The sequence below is a fragment of the Rhipicephalus microplus genome, chromosome 4, assembly GCF_043290135.1.
Source record: "Rhipicephalus microplus isolate Deutch F79 chromosome 4, USDA_Rmic, whole genome shotgun sequence".
NCBI classification, from domain to species: domain Eukaryota; kingdom Metazoa; phylum Arthropoda; class Arachnida; order Ixodida; family Ixodidae; genus Rhipicephalus; species Rhipicephalus microplus.
The window spans coordinates 88,904,895-88,930,402 of NC_134703.1; the positions used below are offsets into that span (position 1 = coordinate 88,904,895).

The following is a 25,508-nucleotide window of genomic DNA, read 5'->3' on the forward strand; positions in this document are numbered from 1 at the left end:
AGGGAGAGAGAGAAAAAAAAAGTGACCTCGTACAGCGCATGTAGAAGGAAGAGGGGGGGGATTGTTGGTTCGTGTACCAGTGTTTGGCTGTGTGTTAGCTTACCTGCACATACTACCGCAGCTTGCTTTTGTTTACATGCGTGTAAAATGCATCACATCCACGCGTTTCTGTGTTCCAAAGTGCGGGCCTGTGTGCTCTAAGAGTTCGTGTGTGATGACAGTGACAGGGTAGTAAAAACGAGAGCGCTTATGCACGATCTCTGTTTCTTTCATGTCTCGTATGCCATAAAATTTTTTTATATGCGAAGTAGCTCTTTAACTAGCCTGTGTAACGCTGTCCCTCCGTACACCCCGACAGCGCATGCTCGCGTCTCGTGCCGCATGCCCGCGTCTCGTGGCTTGGTGAGTTTACAGAGGGCTCGTTATCCTGGAAGTTAACAAAAGCGGGTTCTTGCATTACGGACATTCTGTGCAAAAAAAAAAAAAAACGCTATTTGACTTTTTCTTGTCGTGAAGTAGCGTGACGTAAACGGTGCGATAATGTAATCAGTGAATGCGGTCGTCAGCTCTCGCCGGGGGGTCATCTAATAATCATGGCGACCTCTACCACCTGCCGTATTTGCCTGAGCTGTGTATGAAAAAAAATCTGATTTGTAGTATGTGAAAACCGCGCTTATAATATCCAAACAAGCATGACTGTTTCGATGTAAATTGTTGCCGCTTAGATTTTGTTAGGTGGAGTTACGAACAAAAACTCATGCTATTAGGACAGTAGGTACCAGCGGCGTGGCTGAAGCATAGTCATTGATAAGATGCCCTGCAGTTTCGTTTTTTGGGACATTTGATTGCGAGTCTATTCTATACAGATTTCTGCCACACTGTGCGCCCTGAATATCTAGGAAGTCCTGAATAGGATGAGTAGGGCTGAATAAGCTAAGATGGACAACCTTCCGGTGGTATAAAACTGTGATAAGACGTTGAAAAAGCTATGTTATCTTTTTGTGCGTGTGTCTATTGACGTTATAGCCAGATATATCTTAGCTGCCCTAAACAGGGAAAGTCATCGTTGCATGAAACCGCGTCACGATTTACTGCATTTTGTAAGACGGGCCATGCGACAACACTTTGTTAGTTTGATTATACGGTCACTTATAGCCATTATCTGATTGGTGAAGCCAAAATAAATTGGAGTTGTCTAGAAAATATTTAGGTGCTGATGCAGACTTCCCTTGCTGGGTCGTTCCACAATCAATAAGGACAGCTTTGAGTTGAGTTTAGAGGGTCAGAGTTTTCGTTGACGACTTTCCACAAGGCGAATAATTGTGTCATGAAGGTATGATTCAGATGGAGACATCTTATTTTATCTCAAGAACCACTACATAGTATCTTGCATTCCCGATGACTAAACCATGTACAGTAACAACTGTCTCCGAAAAAAAAAGCAAAACGTGATGCCATTTTTCTAACGCAAAACTGATTCATTACTTACTATTACCTTGCTGATGGTATTGCTGGTTAGTCATAATATGGTGATGCAGTGTGCATTTCAATATGGGAGACAATAAAGAATGCACCAATGCAAATATATTACTTCAACCGTTCAGCGTTTGTATTTATCTGTTCTTAATGCTGTTCATGTTTCGATGTGCGCCGCTACGATGCACCATGAGCGATTACTTGTATTGAACCTAAAAGGACGCCGCTGCATTGCTTCGGATCGTATACGTCACACCGAGTGCATGTGCACTGGAGCTCAGTCTTACCCCTAGTTATGCTTTGTCCCGACAGGCATTAGCTTTGACAGTTTTCTGTAGGTTCTTCATACAAGCTGTCTAGTACACTATTAAATTTATGCTTGGTTGCCGCAAAAAGCCGCCTGGCATGTAAGTTTCGCATCGAAAATTTAGCTGGGCAAGCTATTTGTTCGGTGTTTATCACGAGATGAAAACACAACTCCTGCTGCCGTTAGGCAGATATTCAAATACAGTCTAGTTTTTTTTTTCAAATTTTCTTTGATGCCACAGTAACGCAGGTGTCATTGAAAAATCTGTAGAGCTCTAACACCGCGCGTATTGCCTGTTATCACGTTTGAAGCAAGCGCATTGTAACTTATAAACCGAAATTCGGTAAGAGTCGGAAAGGTCTGTATAACACTTCATCACGGACACAGCTTTTTCCATTCCCTGCAATTATACATATATAATAATTATATATATTATATATATAATTATCAATTATTATATTATATATACATATATAATATCAATTATTATATATATATATAATTGCAGAAAATAAATTCTTGGACGCCGGTAAATAGTATGAATAAAAAGAAGACACACGTCGAAAAACGGAAAGGTTTCTTTACGTTTCGGCCGTAGAACCGGCCTTCGTCAGAATAACCTTATTCTGACGAAGGCCGGTCCCACGGCCGAAACGTAAAGAAACCTTTCCGTTTTTCGACGTGTGTCTTCTTTTTATTCATATATATATATATATATATATATATATATATATATATATATATATATATATATATATATATATATATATATATATATATATATATATATATAAGATAACTTGCCATGGGCAGGATCCTGCCCACGGCAATCTGATGTAACTGCGCACAAAAGGCAGCGAAGGCGGTGTTCAAATTTAAGAAGACATCAGGTGACCACCGGTGGCTATAGACAAATGGCGATATCGTGATTGTGAGGTGTGTGACTTTGTGCGTGCTTTCTTTACGTATCTTCTTTTTTTATTTCTCCACATTTAAAACTCTTCCAATCATAGAGTTTCCTAAAAATAACCAGAGGGGCCTCTGGCGCTGTGATCGTTCAGCGTCTACGGGAATGATGGGTATACTACACGGATTTGCCTATATCCTTCGTACTTGTGGGCCTCAAATCGCGCGTTTATTCCTGTGTTTCAGTTTCGTAATGAAGTAAAGAAGGAACCCTTTTGTACTTCGTGACCCAATTTGAAATGGTAAGCGTAAAAGTTCAGGCAGTGAAGTGCAACTGCTTAAAATTTGCCTATCGTCGTTTTGTGACGAAGCAACTTCAAGTCACGCTAAGCCAACCAGAGCCAGAATGTACGAAGATTAGACGAATCTCTCTGCTACCCATCATTCCCATGATCGCTGAAACCCCATGCATTGTAGCTCCCATACCCACCAGCACTAGAGTTCCCTCCAGTGTATGTAGAGGAAACTCTTTCTCCTAACCGTTTCCCCACTGTAGGGTGGCATACCAGTTTTAAAAGGGGAGCGCTTAAAGGAGACACGCTGTCGTATTGTGTCGCCAGTGGTTGACGTAACTATCCATGTGTAGCTTACTGAGTTCGCGGTCGCACCAAGAAGAAGTCTTCTTCGTGCTGTTCTTCGAGTACCTCGATGGTGATCCCTTATCATCATAAGCAATAAAAAAGAACGATTATGAAGCTTTTCGCGCTGCAGGCAAGGCCACGTATAAAAATAGTAAACAAAAGCGTAACCAAGTACGAGATAAGAAGACAGAGGAAAACAAAAACTGGACAAACATAAAAAAGAACAAGAAAAAGAAAGAAACAGAGAAATAGACAGAAATAAATATAAAATAGAAAGAAAAACACACGAAAAGGCAAGAAAAAAAAAGAAAAGTGAAAGAAAGCAGAGCGAAAGGAGAAAGTAGGCTATCCAGCTCCGCACTGCCTTCAGACTGGGTACCGCTAGAGTGGAGCTCCCTTAACTTTTTTCTAGACTGATTAGCATCGCCACATTTTTTGTATCTGCTGTTGCTTCATCTGCACATCAGACACCGTTTCGGGCACACACGCACACGAAAGTTAAATACGTCATGTTGACATTAAAGGTAGATCATACGAAACGCGACGTCGCGATTAGCAGAGCGCCATATCACGTTGTTTTTGGCATAGCATAAATGGTGGCTCTGTTTAGGTGAAAAACACTTCGGGAAGTCAGCTATCATAATCGATAAATTTCTTTTCAAATCTGTGGGGGATACAAATAAATAGCGCTAAGTGCATGCACGCAAGTAATAAATAACAAACAATAAGATAAACTCCGAAAAAGAATAATCAGTTTTCGTGCCACGAGTTTCCGTCATCCATCTCACTAATCTGCTCTTTTCGCTTCCGCGTACTTACACAACACTCGAGCGTTCTTCGAAGAACCTTTGTTTACACCGTGTCTCTATATGCATACATAGCCGTCCACTTTTCTTCTGAGATCTCCCCCTGTTCGTTCACTAATCTCGACACATCCAATCTCCTTCTTCTTACGGATCCCCCAAACACCGATCCCACAACTGACGATTCTCGTTTTCTCCTTGTACGCTCAAAAATAACAAGAAGACCGCCCGGGAATACGCGCCACCATCCTCCCAAAACCGATACAAAGCTTTCGGAGCAGAGAAGGGAAGCGTAAAGGAAGATGAACCACAACACAAACAAAAAGAGAATCCATGGCTATCTACGCCACCTAAATTTTCTCGCGATGGCAAATGATTGGAAAGCTAGAAAAACAGCAACGAAAGAAACCAAATGACGGGAACGATGCTGGAAAGAGGACGGAGCTCATTCATTTTCTTTGCCCTCCTTCTTAAGGCTTCAACGTTGAAGGCTTGTTTGTTGCGCGCGCGCGGATGCGTGCTGTTATGAATCCTCGGGCGCGAGCGAACGAGCGAGTTCGGGTCGAGCGCTCGTTCTCTATTGATTCGCACGGCGACAACGACGACGAATAGGCCTCGCACGGCGCCCGGCGATATCCGGCGCCTGCAGCAACCGACGACATCCTTCGGGATGCCGAGCTTTGCCGCGACACGCGACTGCTCTCCAGAAAAGCCCTCACCTCTCTCCTCTCCGCGCCGAACCAGCGCGCGGCGGCCGCCAGAGTTTCTTCGCCGCCTAGGAGGGACGGCGGCTTCCCGAACCGATGGGGAGTCGGCGGAACGCCGCAGAGTCATCGGTCTTCCTTTGTGAGCGCGCCGCGTTACCCATCGTCGTGTCTCGCTTGTTGGCTCCTTCACTTCTTGTCTTCCTTCTCTTTCCTCCGCAAGCGCACGTCTTCGACCTCCGTCGACTGTCTGGCTTGGCTTGACTCAGCCAGGCTCTCCTGACGGTGACTTGCTTGCGGGGAGGCCGTCAGCTAGCGAGCGGCAGCCGCCGCCGACCGATGGGAAATGGTCGACCATTCTTCATTTTGTGCGATTACTTGGCGTGTTTCGTTCGGAGAATAAATCTCCGTTAGCCTCTCTTGCGCGCCTCGCCAGCTTCTTGGATAAACTGGTGGGAGAAGAAGAAGCGAGGCACCGAACGGCGGAGGGTTGAGGTCTTGTAGATACACCACCCCGGTCATGGGTCCAAGTGGAGAATGAAGATTGCTCCGAGTTCACCCTCTCTTAGTATTTCTTATGGCCATTTCTTAAACAGCTATTTCTACCCTCTCCTGTTTTCTATTTTCTTCTTGCTGCTGTTTTCGCCCCAAAGGAAAAAAAAATGCAAATATACATGCAGGGATTGTATTGTGCCGTCAAACCTGAGTGAAATAAGTTTGCTTGTTTTAAGCAACGAAGGGAGGGGTACAGTAGCCAGCCAACTGTAGCGAAGAGGAAGGCTTTTCAATATTTCCAGCACATGAACTAGATGACATTAGCCGCGCTAGGATAGCAAGACAAAAAGTAACGCAGCCTGAACTTCAAGAGCAGTATGGTTAATTTAAGATTTTCCCCAGAGCTTCGCAAATGACCTCATACAAAGGAACACTCGCGGCCGCGCTAACGAAGACGGGTGAAGAAACCACTAAGAAAAATATATGAAGTGAAAAAAGGCCGTTTATGCAACAGGCTCTGTAGTGATTCTTCTAAGAAAGAAAAAGCGTTCGAATCTTCATTCACGAAGATAATTAGTCACGCCGCCCTGCGCTTTCTTCTTTGCGCACCACAAGTTCATAGAGGACCTATTTAAAAGCCACGTTGCCTAATAAACCCACGTGTGTCTTCTCGGCCGTCCTAGCTTCCGGATCTTTTGATTCTTTTAGACACGTTGTTGAATACGCATGTCTGGACATGTGCTGCCAACCCAACTGTTCGCCCCGCCGCTGTGATCTTGTGGCTTAGTTTTCGGCTGCTGACTCACAGCTCGCGGGATAAAAACCCGGCTGCGGCGGCTGCATTTTAGATGGAGGCGAAAATGCTGTCGGCCCGTGTGCTTAGATTTGGGTACACGTTAAAGAACCTCAGGTTGTCGGAATATCCGAAGCCCTCCACTATCATCATCATCATCATCATCATCATCATCATCATCATCATCATCATCATCATCATCATCATCAGCCTGACTACGTCCACTGCAGGACAAAGGCCTCTCCCATGTTCCGCCAGTTAACCCGGTCCTGTGCTTGCTGCTTCCAATTTATACCCGCAAACTTCTTAATCTCATCTGCCCACCTAACCTTCTGTCTCCCCCTAACCCGCTTCCCTTCTCTGGGAATCCAGTCAGTTACCCTTAATGACCAGCGGTTATCCTGTCTACGCGCTACATGCCCTGCCCATGTCCATTTCTTCTTCTTGATTTCAGCTATGATATCCTTAACCCCCGTTTGTTCCCTAATCCACTCTGCTCTCTTCTTGTCTCTTAAGGTTACACCTACCATTTTTCTTTCCATTGCTCGCTGCGTCGTCCTCAATTTAAGCTGAACTCTCTTTGTAAGTCTCCAGGTTTCTGCTCCGTAGCTAAGTACCGGCAAGATACAGCTGTTATATACCTTCCTCTTGAGGGATAGTGGCAATCTACCTGTCATAATTTGAGAGTGCTTGCCAAATATGCTCCACCCCATTCTTATTCTTCTAGTTACTTCCATCTCGTGGTTCGGCTCTGCGGTTATTACCTGCCCTAAGTAGACATAGCCTTTTACAACTTCAAGTGCACTATTACCTATCTCGAAGCGCTGCTCTTTGCCGAGGTTGTTGTACATTACTTTCGTTTTCTGCAGATTAATTTCAAGACCCACTTTTCTGCTCTCTTTGTCTAACTCCGTAATCATGAGTTGCAATTCGTCCCCCGAGTTACTCAGCAATGCAATGTCATCGGCGAAGCGCAGGTTACTAAGGTATTCTCCATTGACTCTTATCCCTAACTGTTCCCATTCTAGGCTTCTGAAAACCTCCTGTAAGCACGCGGTAAATAGCATTGGGGAAATTGTGTCTCCCTGCCTTACACCCTTCTTGATTGGTATTCTGTTGCTTTCTCTATGAAGCACTATGGTAGCAGTTGATCCCCTGTAGATTTCTTCCAGAATGTTTATATATACTTCATCTACGCCCTGATTCCGCAGTGTTTGCATGACGGCTGATATTTCTACTGAATCAAACGCCTTCTCGTAATCTATGAAGGCTATGTATAGTGGTTGGTTATACTCTGAGCATTTCTCTATTACCTGATTGATAGTATGAATGTGGTCAATTGTTGAGTAGCCTGTTCGAAATCCTGCTTGTTCCTTTGGTTCATTGAATTCTAATGTTTTCTTTACTCTGTTAGCAATTACCTTTGTAAATAGCTTGTATACTACAGAGAGCAAGCTGATCGGCCTGTAATTCTTCAAGTCCTTGTCATCTCCTTTCTTATGTATTAAGATGATGTTAGCGTTCTTCCAAGACTCTGGTACTCTTCCCGTCAGGAGACACCTCGTAAACAGGGTGGCTATTTTTTCTAACACAATCTGTCCTCCATCTTTCAGCAGATCTGATGTTACCTGATCCTCACCAGCAGCTTTGCCCCTTTGCATGCTCTCCAAAGCTTTTCTGACTTCTTCTATCATTACTGGTGGGGTGTAATCTGGGTTACTGCTAGTTCTTATAGTATTAAGGTCATGGTTGTCTCGGCTAATGTACAGATCCCTGTAAAACTCCTCCGCTATTTTAACTATCCTATCCATATTGGTAGTTATTTTGCCTTCTTTGTCCCTTAGTGCATACATTCGACTTTTGCCTATCCCAAGTTTCCTCTTCAATGCTTTGACACTTCCTCCGTTTTTCAGAGCGTGTTCAATTCTCTCCATATTATACCTTCTTACATCGCATACCTTACGCCTATTAATCAACTTCGAAAGCTCTGCCAGTTCTATTTTGTCTGTTGTACTTGACACTTTCATGGTTTGACGCTTCTTAATTAGGTTCTTCGTTTCCTGGGAAAGCTTGCCAGTGTCCTGTCTAACTACCCTGCCTCCAACTTCCACTGCACACTCCGTAATGATACTCGTCAGATTATCATTCATTGTATCTACGCTAAGGTTGGTTTCCTCACTAAGAGCCGAGTACCTGTTCTGCAGCGACACTCTGAATTCCTGTACTTTCCCTCTCAGTGCTAGCTGATTGATTGGCTTCTTGCGTATCAGTTTCTGTCGTTCCTTCTTCAAGTCTAGGCGAATTCGAGACCGTACCATTCTATGGTCACTGCATCGTACCTTGCCAATCACTTCCACATCCTGCACGATTCCAGGGTGTGCACTCATTATAAAGTCTATTTCGTTCTTATTTTCGCCATTAGGGCTCCTCCATGTCCACTTGCGGTTTTCTCGTTTTCGGTAGAAGGTATTCAAAATCCGTAAATTATTGCGTTCTGCGAATTCTACTAGTAGCTCTCCTCTGGCGTTTCTAGTACCGATGCCATAATCTCCTACTGCCTGGTCTCCAGCCTGTTTCTTCCCTACCTTTGCATTAAAGTCGCCCATCACTATAGTATACTGTGTTTTTACCTTACTCATTGCCGATTCCACGTCTTCATAGAAGCTTTCAACTGAAGCGTCATCATGGCTGGATGTAGGCGCGTAAGCCTGTACTACCTTCATCTTGTATCTTTTATTCAGTTTAATTACGATACCTACCACCCTTTCATTAATGCTATAGTATTCCTCTATGTTGCCAGCTATGTTCCTGTGAATTAGGAACCCCACTCCCAGTTCTCTTCTGTCTTCCAAGCCCTTGTAGCAAAGGACGTGCCCATTCTGTAGCACCGTATAGGCCTCATCTGTCCTCCTAACCTCACTGAGCCCTATTATATCCCATTTAACACCCTCTAGCTCCTCGAATAGTACAGCTAGACTTCCCTCACTAGATAAGGTTCTAGCGTTAAACGTTGCCAAGTTCAGGTTCCAATGGCGGCCTGTCCGGATCCAGAGATTCTTAGCACCCTCTGCTGCGTTGCAGATCTGACCGCCGCCGTGGTCAGTTGCTTCGCAGCTGCTGGGGACTGAGGGCCGTGAGTTATTTGACGTAAGCATGTGGGAGGTAAAGGCCAGATACTGCACCAGGGTGGCCAATCCTTCTCTGGTGAGGGAGTGCGTTCTCGGCGGTGTTTGCCGGTGAGGCCGCACCCCAGGCCTCTTAATGCAGTTCCATCAACACGCGGATTTTTTTTTTTTAATCCGGTTGGGAACTGCGCGGTACCGGGATTTGAGCCACGGACCTCTTGCATGCGAGGCGGATGCTATAACCACTACGCCATCGCCGCTCCCACTATAGCGTCTCTCATAATCATATGTTGGTCTTGGGACGTTAAACCTCAAACATATCTCAAACCCAATTTTTAATATTCTTCTCTCGGTTTAGCAGCCAGAAAAACTGTCATAAAAACGGAGATATATTATTTACGTCTCTTCTCGATTACTTTTTCTGCATGTGTCTTAACTCTCCTGTCAAGATTTTCACTCTGTACCAACACTCAAAGCCTCAAGCAACTATATATATATATATATATATATATATATATATATATATATATATATATATCAGACATCAGACAATAATTTCATGGAAAGTAAAGTATAGGGGACGTTTTTAGACCGAATTGTAATGTAATGTGAAGAAAAAAAAGTGGGTGAAAAGATAACTTGACGTGGGCTGTAGCCGAACCTGCGACCTTCGAATAACGCATTCGATGCTCTACCACTGAGCTACCACGGCGGCTATCCTCCCAGTCACTTTTTTGGTATATATGTGAATTTAAACGTGAGAGTGCCAGTCGGCGCCCTCAGTAGCCATGGCGGCGAGTGTGGCACACTCTTCATGAGCCTGTTTGGCGTCACGTAGCACCTGAACTCATTACGAGCTGACAGCTGACCAATAGTCCCTCGTATACAAGCTAAGGCACCAAGTCTGTCAGTACGAGATTGTCGTTGTTAATGAGCAAGGGAAAGAAGTGTATCTAATAGCCTGAGGCTTGTTACTGCTGATAAGAAAGGATGTTTTGTTGTTCTCTCTCAAGAACAATACGTTTCAAAGGCGTCTGCAGCCATTAGAAAAAACTTTAAAGAAGTTTCCAATAAACCAGTTGAAGTCTGCGCTTGTTTGTCTCTTCTCTTGTGTCCCGTTGGTTTGCGCTTCCAATTATTCCATTATGCTTAGGATATGCTTTTTTAGCATTTCGACGTAGTTTCGTATTTAGACCACTGTACCTGTTTTGCTTTGTTTTCATTTTGCTTTCTTTCTTTTACTTTGTCAAGATCCCATAAGACCTCCTTCTGGAACATAATGACTCGGAACTTGAACTTGCAGTCTGTACGACGAAACAACAATATAGCTTGTTGAACTTGAAAGGAAAGCTGCGATCATTCTTACAGAGTCGCAAAATATTCCAGGTATTCCTCTAGTGCTGCTTTATATGCGCTGCCAATGAGCTAAAGGGCTGCACCTCGTGCCACCTGCGTCACGACTACGTAACCTGTATCTGAAAAATAAACCATTCCACTTCTGCTCTCGAATTGGCTGGTCCTGCATCTATCGTGCTCCAACTATATGACACAACCTAACTAACAGAAAACAAGGAAGGAAAATAGGAGAAAAAGAACGGCGGGGAGATTAACCAGCCTATAGGCAGCCGGTTTGCTACCCTGCGCATAGGAGGGGGATGGGGGGATGAAAGATAGAGAGCAGAGAGGGAAAAGAGGTAAACGCAGCACATTCGGCAGCACACGCACGCACACTCAGTCTTAGTCCAGTCTTGTCTTTTGCGGTGTGTGACATTCCTGTTACCACCGCTTGTTCAAGTCTGCGTCACGTAGGAATTTCAACAGAGCTTTCGTCGCCTTCTGTTGCAATGTCTTCTTTCGGGCACTTGACAGAATAGTGTACACAGACATTTGGCTGTTGTCGATACGCGCAAGAACGGACGCCAGTGGCTCTCTCTGGATGTCATAAAACGGAACGTCGCACACGATATGGCGTGACGTCTCTTCGCAATGACAGGCATCGCAGAGAGCGTTGTCGGCCATTCCTATGACAAAGAAATGAGATTTTGTAAATGCCACTCCTAGACGTAATTGTTGAAAAAGGGTGGCTGCTCTTCGGTCGATCTCAGTGGGCATGCGGAGAGCCATGAAAGAGGACAGGTGGTGTTGATGATTCGTCTCGTTGCTTGGTGGGCACCATAGTGAAAACGTGATTTCACGCGAGAGTCGTCGAAGATTACTGGCAGCATCAGTCCTCGAAAGTGGTATGGCTTCTTTTCGTGTTCCTTCAAGGGCTGCCCGCGCGGCAGTATCGGCATGTTCGTTTCCTATGATGCCGCAATGACTTGGCAGCCATTGAAGCGTCACATGATGCCCTTTCTCGTGTGAAGAGTGGAGAAGGCCTTGAATTTCAAAAACAAGCTGTTCGTGCGGCCCGCGACGTAGTGCTGACAGCACAGATTGTAGGGCAGCCCTCAAGTCGCTGAAAATCGACCACTGTTGCGGTGGTTCTCGATTGACCACACAAAGTGCAGTGCGCAAAGCAGCTAGTTCCGCTGTTGTAAATGGGATGGAGTGGTCAGTCCTAAAGCTGATGGTAACACCTCTTGCTGGGACAACTACTGCACCTGATGAACACTGGCGGTTCGTGGAGCCATCGGTATATATATGTACACTGAGTATTTCTCGTGCAAATGAAGAAGAGACAGTTGTTTCAGCACGGGCGACGAAAGCTCAGATTTCCTCCAGATCCCTGGTAAACTAAGGTGCACTGTGGGTCGAATAAGACACCAAGGGGGTATCGATGGTTTAGAAGCAGGAGTGAAGTTCGAGGGAATTTTTTCGTTGTACTAACATGAAACAAACGTTACAAACGTGCATTGACTTACTTTCTTCCTTCTCTACCACGCTTCTGTAGAGATATTTTGGTGTTCCTGCGTCAGAAAACTAACTTGTTTCGATTCCTTGTGTATGTGAAACCTGATATCGTGTTACACAGGTTGTCACTGCGTGCCACTGAAGTGCATGCGCGTGTCTGTGGTAGAAGGATACGCATTTTAGGCGTGCACCCTTCTTCTGTTGTGTGCAAGCACACGTTTTGCAAGTGTATTATCTTGGCTTTTCCCACAGCTACGCGCACATTCAGCAATGCTAAGATCTGTCCCTCTAGTGGGTTTTTAGCCTTACTTTTACACATCACCCTTTACATAGTGCCGGCATCATTCTTACGATTCACACGTTATCCATATGTAATTTTGCACTGCAGCTAATTTCAACATTGGTTTTGTTGTTCACTGTTATGTTCGACGAGCCATGCTTTCCTTGGACGTTTTTCACTTATTATTCGATTTGTTTTTTTTTACGCTGAGAACTGCAGTGTTGCTTTTTTCCTCTTAAATGGCACATTTTTCTTTTGTGCCTTGTAATTCCACCTTGGCTCAACGCGAATAGATGGCCGACAAGACATGTTCAGCAGTGTTTTTATTTTGTTCGCTGCCTCAAATAAAACAATTGGGGGACCCTAAACCTTCACCTTTAGGAGTTGAACGCGATAGCAATATCTTGTTCTTAGTGCGTACTTTAAACACCTAGTGCATGAAACCTTTTCGAGCTTGCTATGCACCCACTATACGTGACTTTAACAAGCGCAGTACCGTGTGTGCCTTTTGTAGGGGGTTACCGGCTTTAATCAATGAAGTCATTATGATAATCAGAAGTTAAGTACCTGCAGAATGATTGAAACGCCTGTTAGTCTTGAAAAATAACGAAACATCGCTCCTACGATCTAAAGAGTTCCGGCACTTGCAGTTCACATGGAACACTGCAAAATGCCTTTTCCGTCAATGTGAGGGGACCCTCACAAGCTTTCGTTGTAGAGTCCCTCGCTTTTATTGTTATCTTCACAAATCTGAATTTTCATAACTAACCTATGTGCAGTTTGCAATGAACTGCAAGCAATAGATAAGTTCATTCTCATATGCCGCCATTTAGCCTCACTCCGCCGAATGGTTCTCAAAGGGCCGATTGGTATGCTGGAATTGCATTTGATACACCCGCCCTTCTAAAGTTTGGGGCCAGTCAGTTGGGGTAGGCAGTGCTGATATGTCCACGCTATATCAATTAATTCAAGCAATCGGGAGGATACGTTGCTAGTAGTACCACCAGAATAATCCAATCCTTTGTCCCCCTGCATCTTTATTGCTATTTAAAAAATCTGGTTTGTGGAATCATTTTGCCTTTTCACTTTATTTATTTAATTTTGAAGTACGGCATTATTCATATAATTTTATTCTGATTTCTCTCTCTCTTTTAACAAGCATTGTATTTAAGTTTCTGTCATAAGGTACATTGTGGCCATTCCCCTTTGTGGGTATGAGAGAGCCAAAATATTTTTGGCGGCAAAACAAAACAAACATAATGTGACGCCTGATTGCAATGAGTGCTTGCAGCACGCATTATTACTGCCATATTTTATGTTGTATCGTAAAGCATGCACACAAGACACGCGTGTTTGTAAAACATGTGTCCCTTTCACTGCATTTCACTGCCTTTCAGATTTTCAATGTATTCGCAAGCAGACGCATGGCCATGTGGTAGGACATCCGCCAAGCAAACGACCCGGGTTCAATTCGCACTTGGACCCGAGTCCCCCGGGTTCGATACCCACGCTGACTCAGGATTTTCTAGTTATCTATTACATTTTCATCATTCTAGACTTTCCAGTCATGCATAAAATTATGATTTTTCGCTCACAACCAACGAAGCCGACGTCGATGCCGGAATGTCTGCGAAACGAGCTCTTTAACGCTATTGCGCTAAAAGCACGAATTATAAACGTTTAAGTGAAAAGCTAGAAATAAATTTCAGAAGAACCCCTTAGCATAACCTTGATAGCCCCGCCGCGGTGGTCTAGTGGCTAAGGTACTCGGCTGCTGACCCGCAGGTCGCGGGTTAGATTCCCGGCTGCGGCGGCTGCATTTCCGATGGAGGCGGAAATGTTGTAGGCTTGTGTACTCAGATTTGGGTGCACGTTAAAGAACCCCAGGTGGTCAAAATTTCCGGAGCCCTCTACTACGGCGTCTCTCATAATCAAATGGTGGTTTTGGGACGTTAAACCCCACAAATCAATCAATCAAGCATCACCTTGATAGCCAACGCAAACGACCGGTAATCGGCAGTAGCCAGCAGAATCCTCCATTGACCAGAGCTAGTCAACATTGTTCACGATAAGTAAAGACGGCTGCTTGGTCATTTAAAATAAAACATGACAACCAACGAATTTCGTATACGGCAGGCCTACCGCGAGCTATCGGTCGGGTTCATACAAACTCGTGCCCTTACTTTTTCTAAGCAGCGGGCTTCCTTACACAATTTAAAATATTGCAACAAAGCACGCTTTCAAGGGGCACCATGTGCCCATGTAATCGTTTTTGAAAGCAGACTCTGCCGACTGCAGACTGTTCCATCCAGAAATCTAGGCTATTTGATGGTTACCAAGTTTCTACATTTCAACAAGCGTGGAGCCTTAGTCTCACTAGAAAAAAAACGCGTATGGTTCTTATATGAAGAACACCTGTCCCATAAACGTGTCTCATCCTTGTGAGATTGTTGTTTCGTGCCTATAGGGTGTTCGTACTCACCAGCGGGCACGATCGAGAAGGCGCAGGGGTCTCGCTGTATGCCGACGGAGTTCGTGCCCCAACAGAGAAGCGTCCCGTAGTCTTCGTCCGAGCGCACAGCAAACGCCAGCGTGCTGCGGGGACCACTGGAAGAAACGTCCCGCGGCGCCAGGTCTCTGCGCCGACCGGACGACGAGCTGTTGAACACCCACCGAAATTGTGTCTCGGTGGGGTCGGCGTCCAGCTCGCAGCGCACGGACACCGTCTCTTGCTTGGAGGCTCCGTACACCCATTTCTGGTGCGTCTTGCACACAGGTGCATCTGCACATTGCCAAGGTTTGTTACGATAGTAAGTAGGACACCAGGTGGCAAGCTGTCATAAAGCAAGCAAAAGCACTCCCCCCTCCCTCTTTCCCACCATTGATTGACTGCCAAGCTCTCAAAATGTGTGAGGCTCACACAGCGGTGCTAGCAGAAAGGTCAGACAGTCAACCCAATAAAGAAAAGAAAGTTAGCGCAGCCTGTGCAAAGCCGCGCTATGCTTGGTAACAGCAGAGCTGGTGGGCACCTAGCTGGCCTTGGCTTAGTTAGACTTTTACCCTCCCGCATATTTCTCTCTCATTCCATTGCAATACTATACATGATTGATGCTTGATCTCTTTTTTTAGCCTGTTTTTAAATCTTTTTCTCTCTTTGTGCCCTTCTTGCTGAGTTATCCATTTAGCTCCTTAGTTATTTCCTCACCTTCTATGATTTATTGAATTTCTTCCATTTGTTCACATTCCTCTCTGCCTGTTTCTTTCTCTATGTATACTTCTCTCCCCCTTCTTTTGCTGCTCGTGACTCTTTCTCTCTCATATATATATATATATATATATATATATATATATATATATATATATATATATATATATATATATATATATATATATATATATATATATATATATATATATATATATATATATCCAGTTTTTTAAGGGGACAGTCCGAAAGGGGTGCTAGAAAACAGATAGACCTAGTTATGTCACCACTTTCTTAAGACATTTTTTTTGCTGCTATCTTAGATCGCTCGGCTTTCGAAACACGCTTCACTTCGGATCAGATCTCTGCGAATTGAATGTCTGCGGGTTCGAATCTCGCATCACCAAGATATTCTCATTGTCAAGAGAACTCTTGTCTTCCTTTCTCTGTCTCGTTATTTCGTCCATCAGATTTATTGCATCGCATGCTTAGCGAATTGGTATAACAGTTCTGAGAGCAAGATGATGGTAATTTGCTCTCTACGACACACTCTAAATGTCGAGCACAACTGTTTTGTAAAAAAAAAAAAAAGGTAACAGTTTAACCTCAAGGTTGATGCGAATGCGATGTTCATGAATTGGAGCGCTACGCCAAGCAAGCCTATCAGCTTCGTAAGTCTGGCAGCACACTTTTTAAAGAAATATGGACGCTGCGACCTTTATATTAAAATTAGGTTCAACGCAAATTTTGTGATGAACTGCAGTAGTACAGAAAGCCGAGCTAACTTGTAATGCATTGCAATACAGCGCAAAAAGACGCGGATACAGCGAGATGACGACACAAGCGCTAACTTTCAATAGAGGTTGTTTTTTTTTCGGAAGGAAAACATTGAAACAAACAGCTAGACGAGTAGCTGAAGCTCTTTTCATTGCAAGTTTTAGTGATAAATGCATAAGCCACCCGTGTTTATTCATTTAGGATAAGAGACGAGGTTTACTGGCGTCAGGGCTTTAAAATAAAAAAAAAAGTGCTCACTGAGATACATTTTTTGTTGTTGCACAGAGTTATTGCGAAAGACCAGTTGCTTCCATGTATGTATGTTCTCTTCCCGAAAAAAAAAAAATAAACGTCAATCGAAAGTTAGCACCCCTGTCGTCTTCTCACCGTGTGTTTTAGCGCAACTTTACAATGTGATGAACTCCGTACAACACGAACACCAGTGCCACGGCCATTGCAAGACTACAGACGTATAAACAAACACAGACACAAGTAAGCTCTTCGTTATTGTGCGTCGAAGATGCCCCTGACTGTCTGCAGCATGCGGTGTTTCTTTCTCCCAATTAATTGTTGCAAACAATTAAGGTACCATCTTATTCAACCTAAAATGATGTTTGCCACACTCTGCGCAATACCGAAACTTACCCTGATGACTTTCGGCTTTCGCAATGAGCTTTCCTCTTTTGAGAGGACGTCGAACCTTAATTTGAGGTGCTTCAAGTGACGTTCGTCCTTCTGCTACATTGACGAAGTAACTGTCTTTTTATTTCGGCAAGTACAAGTTCATACCCCCGGCAGTGCGGTTTTTAACGGAGTACACTATTCTACGCTGCTAAAGCTTCAACTATTCAGCGAGAGACAGACCATGAACAGTGTCGTCAGTTGCACTAGTGGCTCTTTTTTCTTTTTCCTTTTTTTCTGTATTTTTTTAACATCTTCCTTCTGTCATCATTTACTCTCCTCACCCTCTTTCCCAGCACAGCGTAGCCAGCCGGCCTGAGAACTGACTAACCTTTCTGTCCTTTTTTTTTTATCGTGCTCGTCTTCCTCCAACCTTTCAATAATCATAGGCTCAGATGACAAAAATTCACATCTCACACTTGCGGTGGTATTTGAAGAGAAGTAACGGTAATGAACCGGCGCGGCTCCTTTTACCGAGCGCACGTGTTCAAAAAAGTAATAAGAACTAGGAGACTGCCCCCATCTTCCTTTTTATCTTACACGTCTGCGGCTCATGGCTCGCTGAATTTTTCGGATCGTGCCGGCGGATTGCACTAGTCGCCAGGCTAATCTTGTCCAACAAAGCACACGTGCCGAATTTCGTTTCGTTCCACATTCATATTCCGGATACTCGGTCGTCGCCCAACTATGCCCGCCAGCTGCGATGAGTGAAACGAAAACACGGCGAGATCTTCCGCGAGAACGTAGTGCAGCGCAGTTAGTGTATTGTTTAGTGTGCAGAATGACATAGTATAAAGGACAATAAAACTGCGGGAATGGTTGGGCACACAGAATGCAAGGCTAAGATACTCACCTAACAAGAACAGCGTCAAAATTCCGCATTTCAGAGGGGCCGTGATTTACACTCCATTGAATTGACTCAGCAGTAGTTTATATCGTTCGGTAATAAACGTTTGGAACGTTGGGAAATTAAGTGTCTGGGAAAAGAGCGGGAGTCGTCGCCGGCCTTAGCAACCGTATTAAAAAAAAAAAAACTTGAATAGAGGCAAAGCAGACTGGGAAGAGATGGCGAATTGTTCTATTGTATTGGAGAAAATAAAGTGTAATTAGATCAATTAGGCTAGCCAGCTGATTGTTTCACGTTGTATTAAATGGGCATGTCAAATAAATGTTTTAGAGACGCCACTTCAATTTCTCGATGTGGGCTATGCTCTCGTTGGTAGGTTGTTCACTGCAGGGTGGCTGAAGGTCCTCGCATGATATTGTAGCAGCCGTGTTTGGAAGTCGCAAGAAATGCTGGGTGACGCGGTGACTCTCCAGCTCTTTGTATCAGTGGCACTGTATGACGATGTCTTCAACGATTGAGCAGTCTTTAGACACGAGTAGGTTAAAAACATCATCCGTAATGCCTTTCAGCAATTGCTTTACTTTGTCTTCCTCTGTCATGTTGGGGTCGACACGACGGCAAAAGGCGAGAACCTCAAGGATGTAAAACACATATGATTCAGTCATAGTTTTTGTCCGACAAGCGGGTTCTTTCGAAGCAGCTCGCTGGCATCCGGCGGCTTTATCAAATAAGTCACGAAGCTTCTGTTTAGAGGCATGCGCGCAGGTTAAGCCAGCCTCGTGAGCGCGATACGACCGAAGAATGGGGCACAGGCGGCCACCCAGGTGCCGGAGAAGGAATGACTCTTGCGAGGCTCCTTACGTAGAACACACCATTTATTTACAGGATCCAACGCATTAGGCGTCGAGACGCGCCTTTACAGAGTATATGACAGGGCCAAGCGACGACCAGAGAGAGTCCGCTCCAGCGCACACGCAACGCGCCTTTTATATCCCCCAACATTTGCACGCGCTTATTGTCAAACGAATCCTGCGTGTCCCTGTGCTGCGCACACAGACACCACTCGCGTTCATGCAGGACGCGAACCGCGTTTGGACGGTTTGCCGATAAGCGTCTGTTGTGGGCCGGATCTTTGCATTTGTATTTGCCTGCCATAACAGGTATCGAACCGCGCTCCTACCGTTCAGAGATAGAGGCCAACGTTGGCGGGCATCATTGTAGGGTCTCGCCGATAAACCACTCGAACCTCGGAATCCAGTCATCGATATCAACGTGGTTGGTGCGACCGAAGTTACCAGGATCGCAAAGTTGCGTCAATACGACCGGCTGTACTGGCTGTACCGGAGTCGCGTTGAAGCAGAAGCGGCTAAATTGGCTTTTGTTGACATGCTGGGGCTGTCGAAGACACGTCTACTGCGGAGTTACACTTTGCGTCGTACCCGGCACGTCCACCAAAATGTTGCGGATACACTTAATACTGTAGGAAAATAATCCAGTAGTCAAGATGGCGGCTATTGTATTTTTTCGAACACCAACACGTCGTCATCCTCTTCTTCGCACACCCCAGCCTAGTCATAGCCGCAATCCCACAACAATATCATTGCATAGTCTGTGGCCACGTCTGTTGTGTAGTTACATTACAACGCGTTCTTGGACCTACCACGGCCGCGGCCCTACGTTACCGACAGCTGGGTCTATGGTGGACATTGGTGTCCATTCTTAACTTCGCACTGGTACGAAGATAACTAGAGGGCGGGTATGGAGCCCAAGCTCATACAAACTGTTTCATATACCTGTAGCTGTTAGATATACCTGTAGACGTGGGAAAAGTTCACAATTTGATTGATGCATTAGATGGTTTTATTAACAGATATATACACAATTGAATATTGAAAGCCCCTTTTCAAATTATCAATATCTATGGCTTGTGGCGAATTTTTCGAAGATTAAAAGAAAAAAAAAAGGGGATCCTAAGCTTCGCCTTTAAGAGTTCAAACACTTAGTGTATGTGAAATTTTTTCGAACTTGTTGTGCACTGACTCTATACGTGACCTTAAGGGTGCAGTAGCGTGTGTGCCTTTTGCAGGGGGTGACTGGCTTGAAACTATGAATTTCTTATAACAATCCCTTGTTCTGACACCTGATGGCGATGTACGCTTGTACCACGCATTATTACGGTAATATATCGTGTTATATTGCGAAGCATGTATACAGGACGTATGTGTTAGTAAAGCATGCCCGTTACTTTCATTGCTGCATTTCCAAACAGGAGAAATTATTTTCACTGTATTCACAGGCGCAGGTGTGGCTGTGTGGTAAAACACGCGCTTGCCTCACTAACAACTCTGGCTCTATCCCCACTCAGACCCAAAATTTTCTTAATATTTGTTTTATCTGAAATTTTCCTATTTCTCGGTCAAGCAAGTGGGCTCAATTTGTCGGTCATGCGAAGATGATGATTTATCACGCACAATAAATGGCGCCGACGCCCACGCCGAAATTTATGCGAAACGAGCTCATCAACGATATCGCGTTACAACCACAAATTCTGAAGGACCCTTTTGGCGTATACGCTTCACGCGTGTTGCAAGAAAACATATACCAGTACACTAAGAAAGTCACGTTTTCGACGCAAGGGTGAAGAAATAATGCGATAGCAGCAAACTAGAATGGTTACACGAAGTGAGGCTAACACCTAACTCCTTTAGCATCCGGCCTGACGTAGCTCGAGAATAGGCTGGCCTCAGTAAACGCAGCCACCGCAAGTATCGTCAACGTTCGTGTAGACAAAAGCAGTAGCTAAAAAGATGAGTGTAAGTGTAAGCGTAGCGTTTGAGGCAGTTCAGGAGTATCACTGATAGTCACTCGTCAATTTGTCACCCTTTCCTTTTCTTTTTTAATCATCGTATCTACGTCCAGTGTATTATTTATTTAAAAATAAACTTATATACATACTTATTTGGTCTCTATGAAAAAAACATACACAGGAAATAGGAAGGGAACAGCTGACAACTGCGGCCTATAGGGGCACAGCGCCTGCTTGCTCTTTCGTGCTCTTTCGGGGAGGGAAGAAAGGAAGATCAGAGGCGGGTAAAAAAAAGAAGGCAAAATAAACATATAACAATTTTCACTCACAACAGAAAATCTGATGCCATTTTATTTGCCCCAGATTTTAAAAATAGAGATAAAAACAAACACAAGAACAAAGGAAAGCATTGTTCGAAACTGTAAAGAATCCCTCGTCGCAATTGTTGCTTCCTGTGAAACTTCGCTTTTCCGGAAATCGAAAAGTTATTGCTTTATCGCATATTATCACTGGCGAGTTAAGTGACGGATAAATGATGATAATAACAAAGGCGCACACCGCGGAAGTGAAAGGCTCGATGACGGAAAAAATAGATAATGAAAATTTTGGAAAACAATATCTCGCGGACAATTTAAGGACTGCGAGTGGAAAGTTATGGAGTGTCTGGCGCATTTAAATATGACAAAATATAAACGCTCAGAGCGGAAGCGAGAGCAGGATAGAAGAAAAGACTTCGCTTTTGTTTTCATAACATTGCTTAAAAAATGATTGCTTTTCATACTTATAAAGAAAGAAACCTTGCACAAACAGTTCAGGGAGTGCTGTGAGGACATTTAGCAAGGCCAGTACAGAAACAAGTGTGCTACATTTGGGTATATGTGCTTTTAGAGTTTTCAGCTTTCCCGGTGGTAATCGCGATTAAGTAGAAGATGAAATTTGCAGTGGCGTGAGGGGTATGGCTGAGCCAGAACTTTTTGAATTTCAGTGGTAGAAAACTTATTTCGATATAATGCGGGATAAGCTTCACCATGATACAATGAAACAGTGAGCTTTGGAACTTGGGAATTCAATTAAACTAATTAGAGAAGTATAACGGCTGACTGTGGTAACAGTTTTGTGTGATATAGAAAAAAAAGGGCTTGGGTTACTTTATTCCGCAGGCTTATCTTCTTTTATGTGTTTAAGCGTGAACATACAATTTTTTTCCGTCACAGAACGTAGGGATTTGAACGAGCAATAAATCTAGCGCTCATATCTGATATCTTCCGCCGATGTTGTTATTACATATATCTGAATTATCGAAGAAAAAAGTTGTTATTTTTCGATGGTGCGCAAACTTCCTTAGTGGTGCGTGATACACTAAGGCGGGAGGGGGGGATACCTTGTCGGAATAATTATGGAAGATTAGTAAGTAAGGAAGATTAGCAAGAAATTGTGGCACTTTGACGTACAAGTTGTTGAATACAGGCTTTTTTAATAAAAAAAGAAAACAAAAACTAACACTTTCAGTGACGTTTAGGTTTTGTGTCTTGTTTCACACACACAAAAAAAAAATGAGTTCACTTTTTGCCCAGAGGTGTTCTTGATACGTTAACGCCCAGAGACACTGATTGATTCACCCGAACAAAAAAAAAAAAAAAAAAACTGGAATATGGTTTTACCTCAACATGGATGAATCCGGCAACAACCCAATAGATGTTTAGGAGCATAGAAAGGTGAAAAAGATCGATGAGGGTGCGAGCGCGAGCACGCATACGCACACGGGTGTTTGTGTGTGCGTGTGTTACTGTGATCACGCGGCTTTGAGCTAATAGCATGATTTATACAACAGTACGCTATTTTGTCTTTTGAATGATAGTCTAATGTAGGATTACGCGAACGAAGAAAAATAATGAAATAAATGTGGCAAGGAAACACGTGAGGTGTTGCTTCGACTAAGAAACAAAAATGAACAAAAAAGCTAGACAATGAGTACACTAGCCATTCTTCCTGTAGTTACGGCGTTAGAAGTTGTGCCTTCTATGGCAACTTTCATCTGATTACTAGTTATATATACCTGGAGAAAAATGATAATTTTTTCTCAAACTAATCTGTAATAGTAGAGAGAGAGATAGAGAAATAGACATATAAACAGAGAGGAAAGGCAAGGAGGTTAAACAAGCTTGGCTTGGTTGGCTACCCTACCCTTGGTGAGGGGAAAGGGGGAATAGTAGAAAGGAAATAGATAAAAAAGAAGAGTAAGAAAGAGTAGGATGAATAGTGAGCTCGAGACTACACAGCACGGTCTCGCAGTGTTCTTTCACAAGCGGTCGTGAAATCTGGTGGTCCTTGAGAAATACAAGAGGGCTTTCGTGGCTTTGTGCGTATGCGAAACCGTCGGCCAAGGTCCCAGGATCTTCTTTTCTGTAAGCGACCGTGAATACAGCTGATAAAACTAGGCTTCCATAATACGTCGTTCAGACTGGTATGCTGGGCAACGGCATAGAATGTGCTCAAGCGATTCCTCGCAGGCGCAGATGTTGCATGCCGAACTGTTCGCCATTCAAAGCAGACGAGAATACGCATTCGTGAATGCCACGCCCAACCTCATGCGACACAGTAATGCATCAGCGCATCGTGCGAGCCCGGATGGCAAACGAAGTTGCAAGTTTGGGTCGATCGAATACAGGTGCGTGTTGGAGAAACCCGGCGTATTCCATTGTAGGAGAGATACACGGCGAGCAAGTGATTGTAGCCGTCTTGCAGCGTCCGTTCTCAAGAGTGGTATGGGCGTACGCAGGTCTTAGTCATGAGCCGATCGAGCAGCTTCATCCGCGCGGTCATTGCCGACAATTCCGCAATTACTCGGCAACCACTGAAATACAATATCGTGACCTTCCGCGACCGCTTCGTGGTAGTCGTGCCTTATCTGATATACAGATTTTTCGTGTAAACCATGCTGCATAACGAACCGTAGTGTCTGTAATGCTGAGCTATAATCGCAAAAGATGGCCATTAATTAGGTTGCTGCCGAAGAATGTACTTGACTGCACCTTGTAGCGCTGCGAGCTCTGCTGCTGTCGACGTCCTGGTGTGAGAAAACTTGTAGTGAAGCAACACATTACCAGATGGAACAACCACTGCTCCTGTATAGCTGTTGGAATTAGTGGAGCCATCGGTGTAAACATGTAGGCGGTTGAAGTACCTTTCGTCCAACAGACGCAAAGTCAATTGCTTCAGGGCTAGCGGTGACATGCGTGCCTTCTTGACGATTCGAGAAACCGATTAGCGCACGTCAGGTTGACAGAGACTCCATAACGCAGAATTGTTCTATACAATAAAAAAGAATATATCTTTTTTTTTCTGGAGAACAGAACTAAAATTGAAAAAAAAAGGAAAAGTGAATCAATGAATATATGGTAAACACACATGGCGCTCACCCGTACGAAAGTCCGGCTTGAGCTCATATATTTTTGTTCCCGTTGAGCTTGTTCAGGGAAGCAGAAAAACAAGTTTCTATAGTACCAGCAGTAGAAAAAATATTATCACTTTAAGCTTATTACGGGTGATACAACTCTACGCCGTAGGAGCCATAACTTCACGTAAGTTTCCATGTACACGCCACATGGCTTCTAATGCATACATACAAAAGAGAGTATATACTTTTCTTGGAGAAAAGAAGTAGTGTTAAGAGCACACAAAAATGAAACTACAAATGACTTTAGGGATTTCGGCACGAAGTATTTCAATTGACATTACCGAAGCTCTACCTATAAATGGTAGTCTGAGTTGAGCGCGAGAATTCTTTTTCTTTACCGGATACGCGCTGGCATAAGGGAAAGGAAAGATCCTACTAGCGAGCACGTCGATCCGTTAACTGCCGAAGAACCTCCATAACGAGAGACACAGAGAGAAAAAAAAGGGAGAGACAAAAGAAGCGCAGTAAAGGAAACGTACTGTGAAAGTAACGCTAACAGACGGGTGGTGGTAGCTGCCTACGTCTCGGAGAATTTGCTTCATGGACGATTTCAGAAACGATGCCTCATTTCAATCAAGTACACCGGGGAACAATGCCGAGCAGACAAACAGTAAGGAAAAAAAAGACGAAAAAAGTGAATAGAAGCACGGGATTGTTCTTCTTTTGCTGCGCTCAGCTATTCCAGGCAGCCGCCCGAAAGCGAACGGCGCCATTAAACAAGGAGGCTATGATCAATTCATGCGTGCTCCAAAACAGCCGCCCATAGCACCCGTAAAAATAATAACGGACAGCACTTTTTTTCCCTTATAAAACTGGGCCGCTGTAGAAAAAAGCGAAAAAATAGAGGGACAGATGATTTTGATTCGCTTCCTTTTTTTTGTACGCCTTGCACGTTAAAGATTTCTTTTTAAAAAAGTTGAATCATAACATCGGGTTTTCGCTACCACGAACTGGACTCTGGTCACGAAGCTGGGTCCGATATGACTATGAATTCTTTTTTTCTCTCCTGCTTATCTCGAACTGGCTGGAGAGACAAAGGAAAGTTGAACGTTCGGGAACACACTTGGGAGAAGAGCTGGTGCTGGTTTCTACCTAGATGGCTGCTCTAGCGTAGGCGATGTCCCACGTGCAAGAAGAAAAGTGTGGGCATAAAATAAAACTACGCTTTACGACGATCACCACGAGGAAAAAAGGGAAAGAATGAAAGAATGAGAAAGGAAACACGGACGTGAGAATTGCCTGGATTGAGAAAACGTGGCTAAAGAAAGGAAGAAAAAAACAACAACAGGGACTTGTACATTATATAGGCCAGGCTCTATCACGCCTGCAAACTACTTTCACCTTAGAACAGG

The 25,508-nt window shown here is 44.1% G+C and overlaps 1 protein-coding gene across 4 annotated transcripts in view; it reads right to left on the reverse strand.

Moving 5' to 3' along the window:
* Positions 1-25,508, reverse strand: part of LOC119172789 (protein turtle) — a 353,955-nt gene that overhangs the window by 39,809 nt on the left and 288,638 nt on the right. For all 4 annotated transcript variants that reach the window (XM_075893304.1, XM_075893302.1, XM_075893303.1 and 1 more), the window contains exon 7: positions 14,866-15,165. In XM_075893304.1, the coding sequence (XP_075749419.1) occupies positions 14,866-15,165 (300 nt within the window). The remainder of the gene's footprint in view (positions 1-14,865; positions 15,166-25,508) is intronic.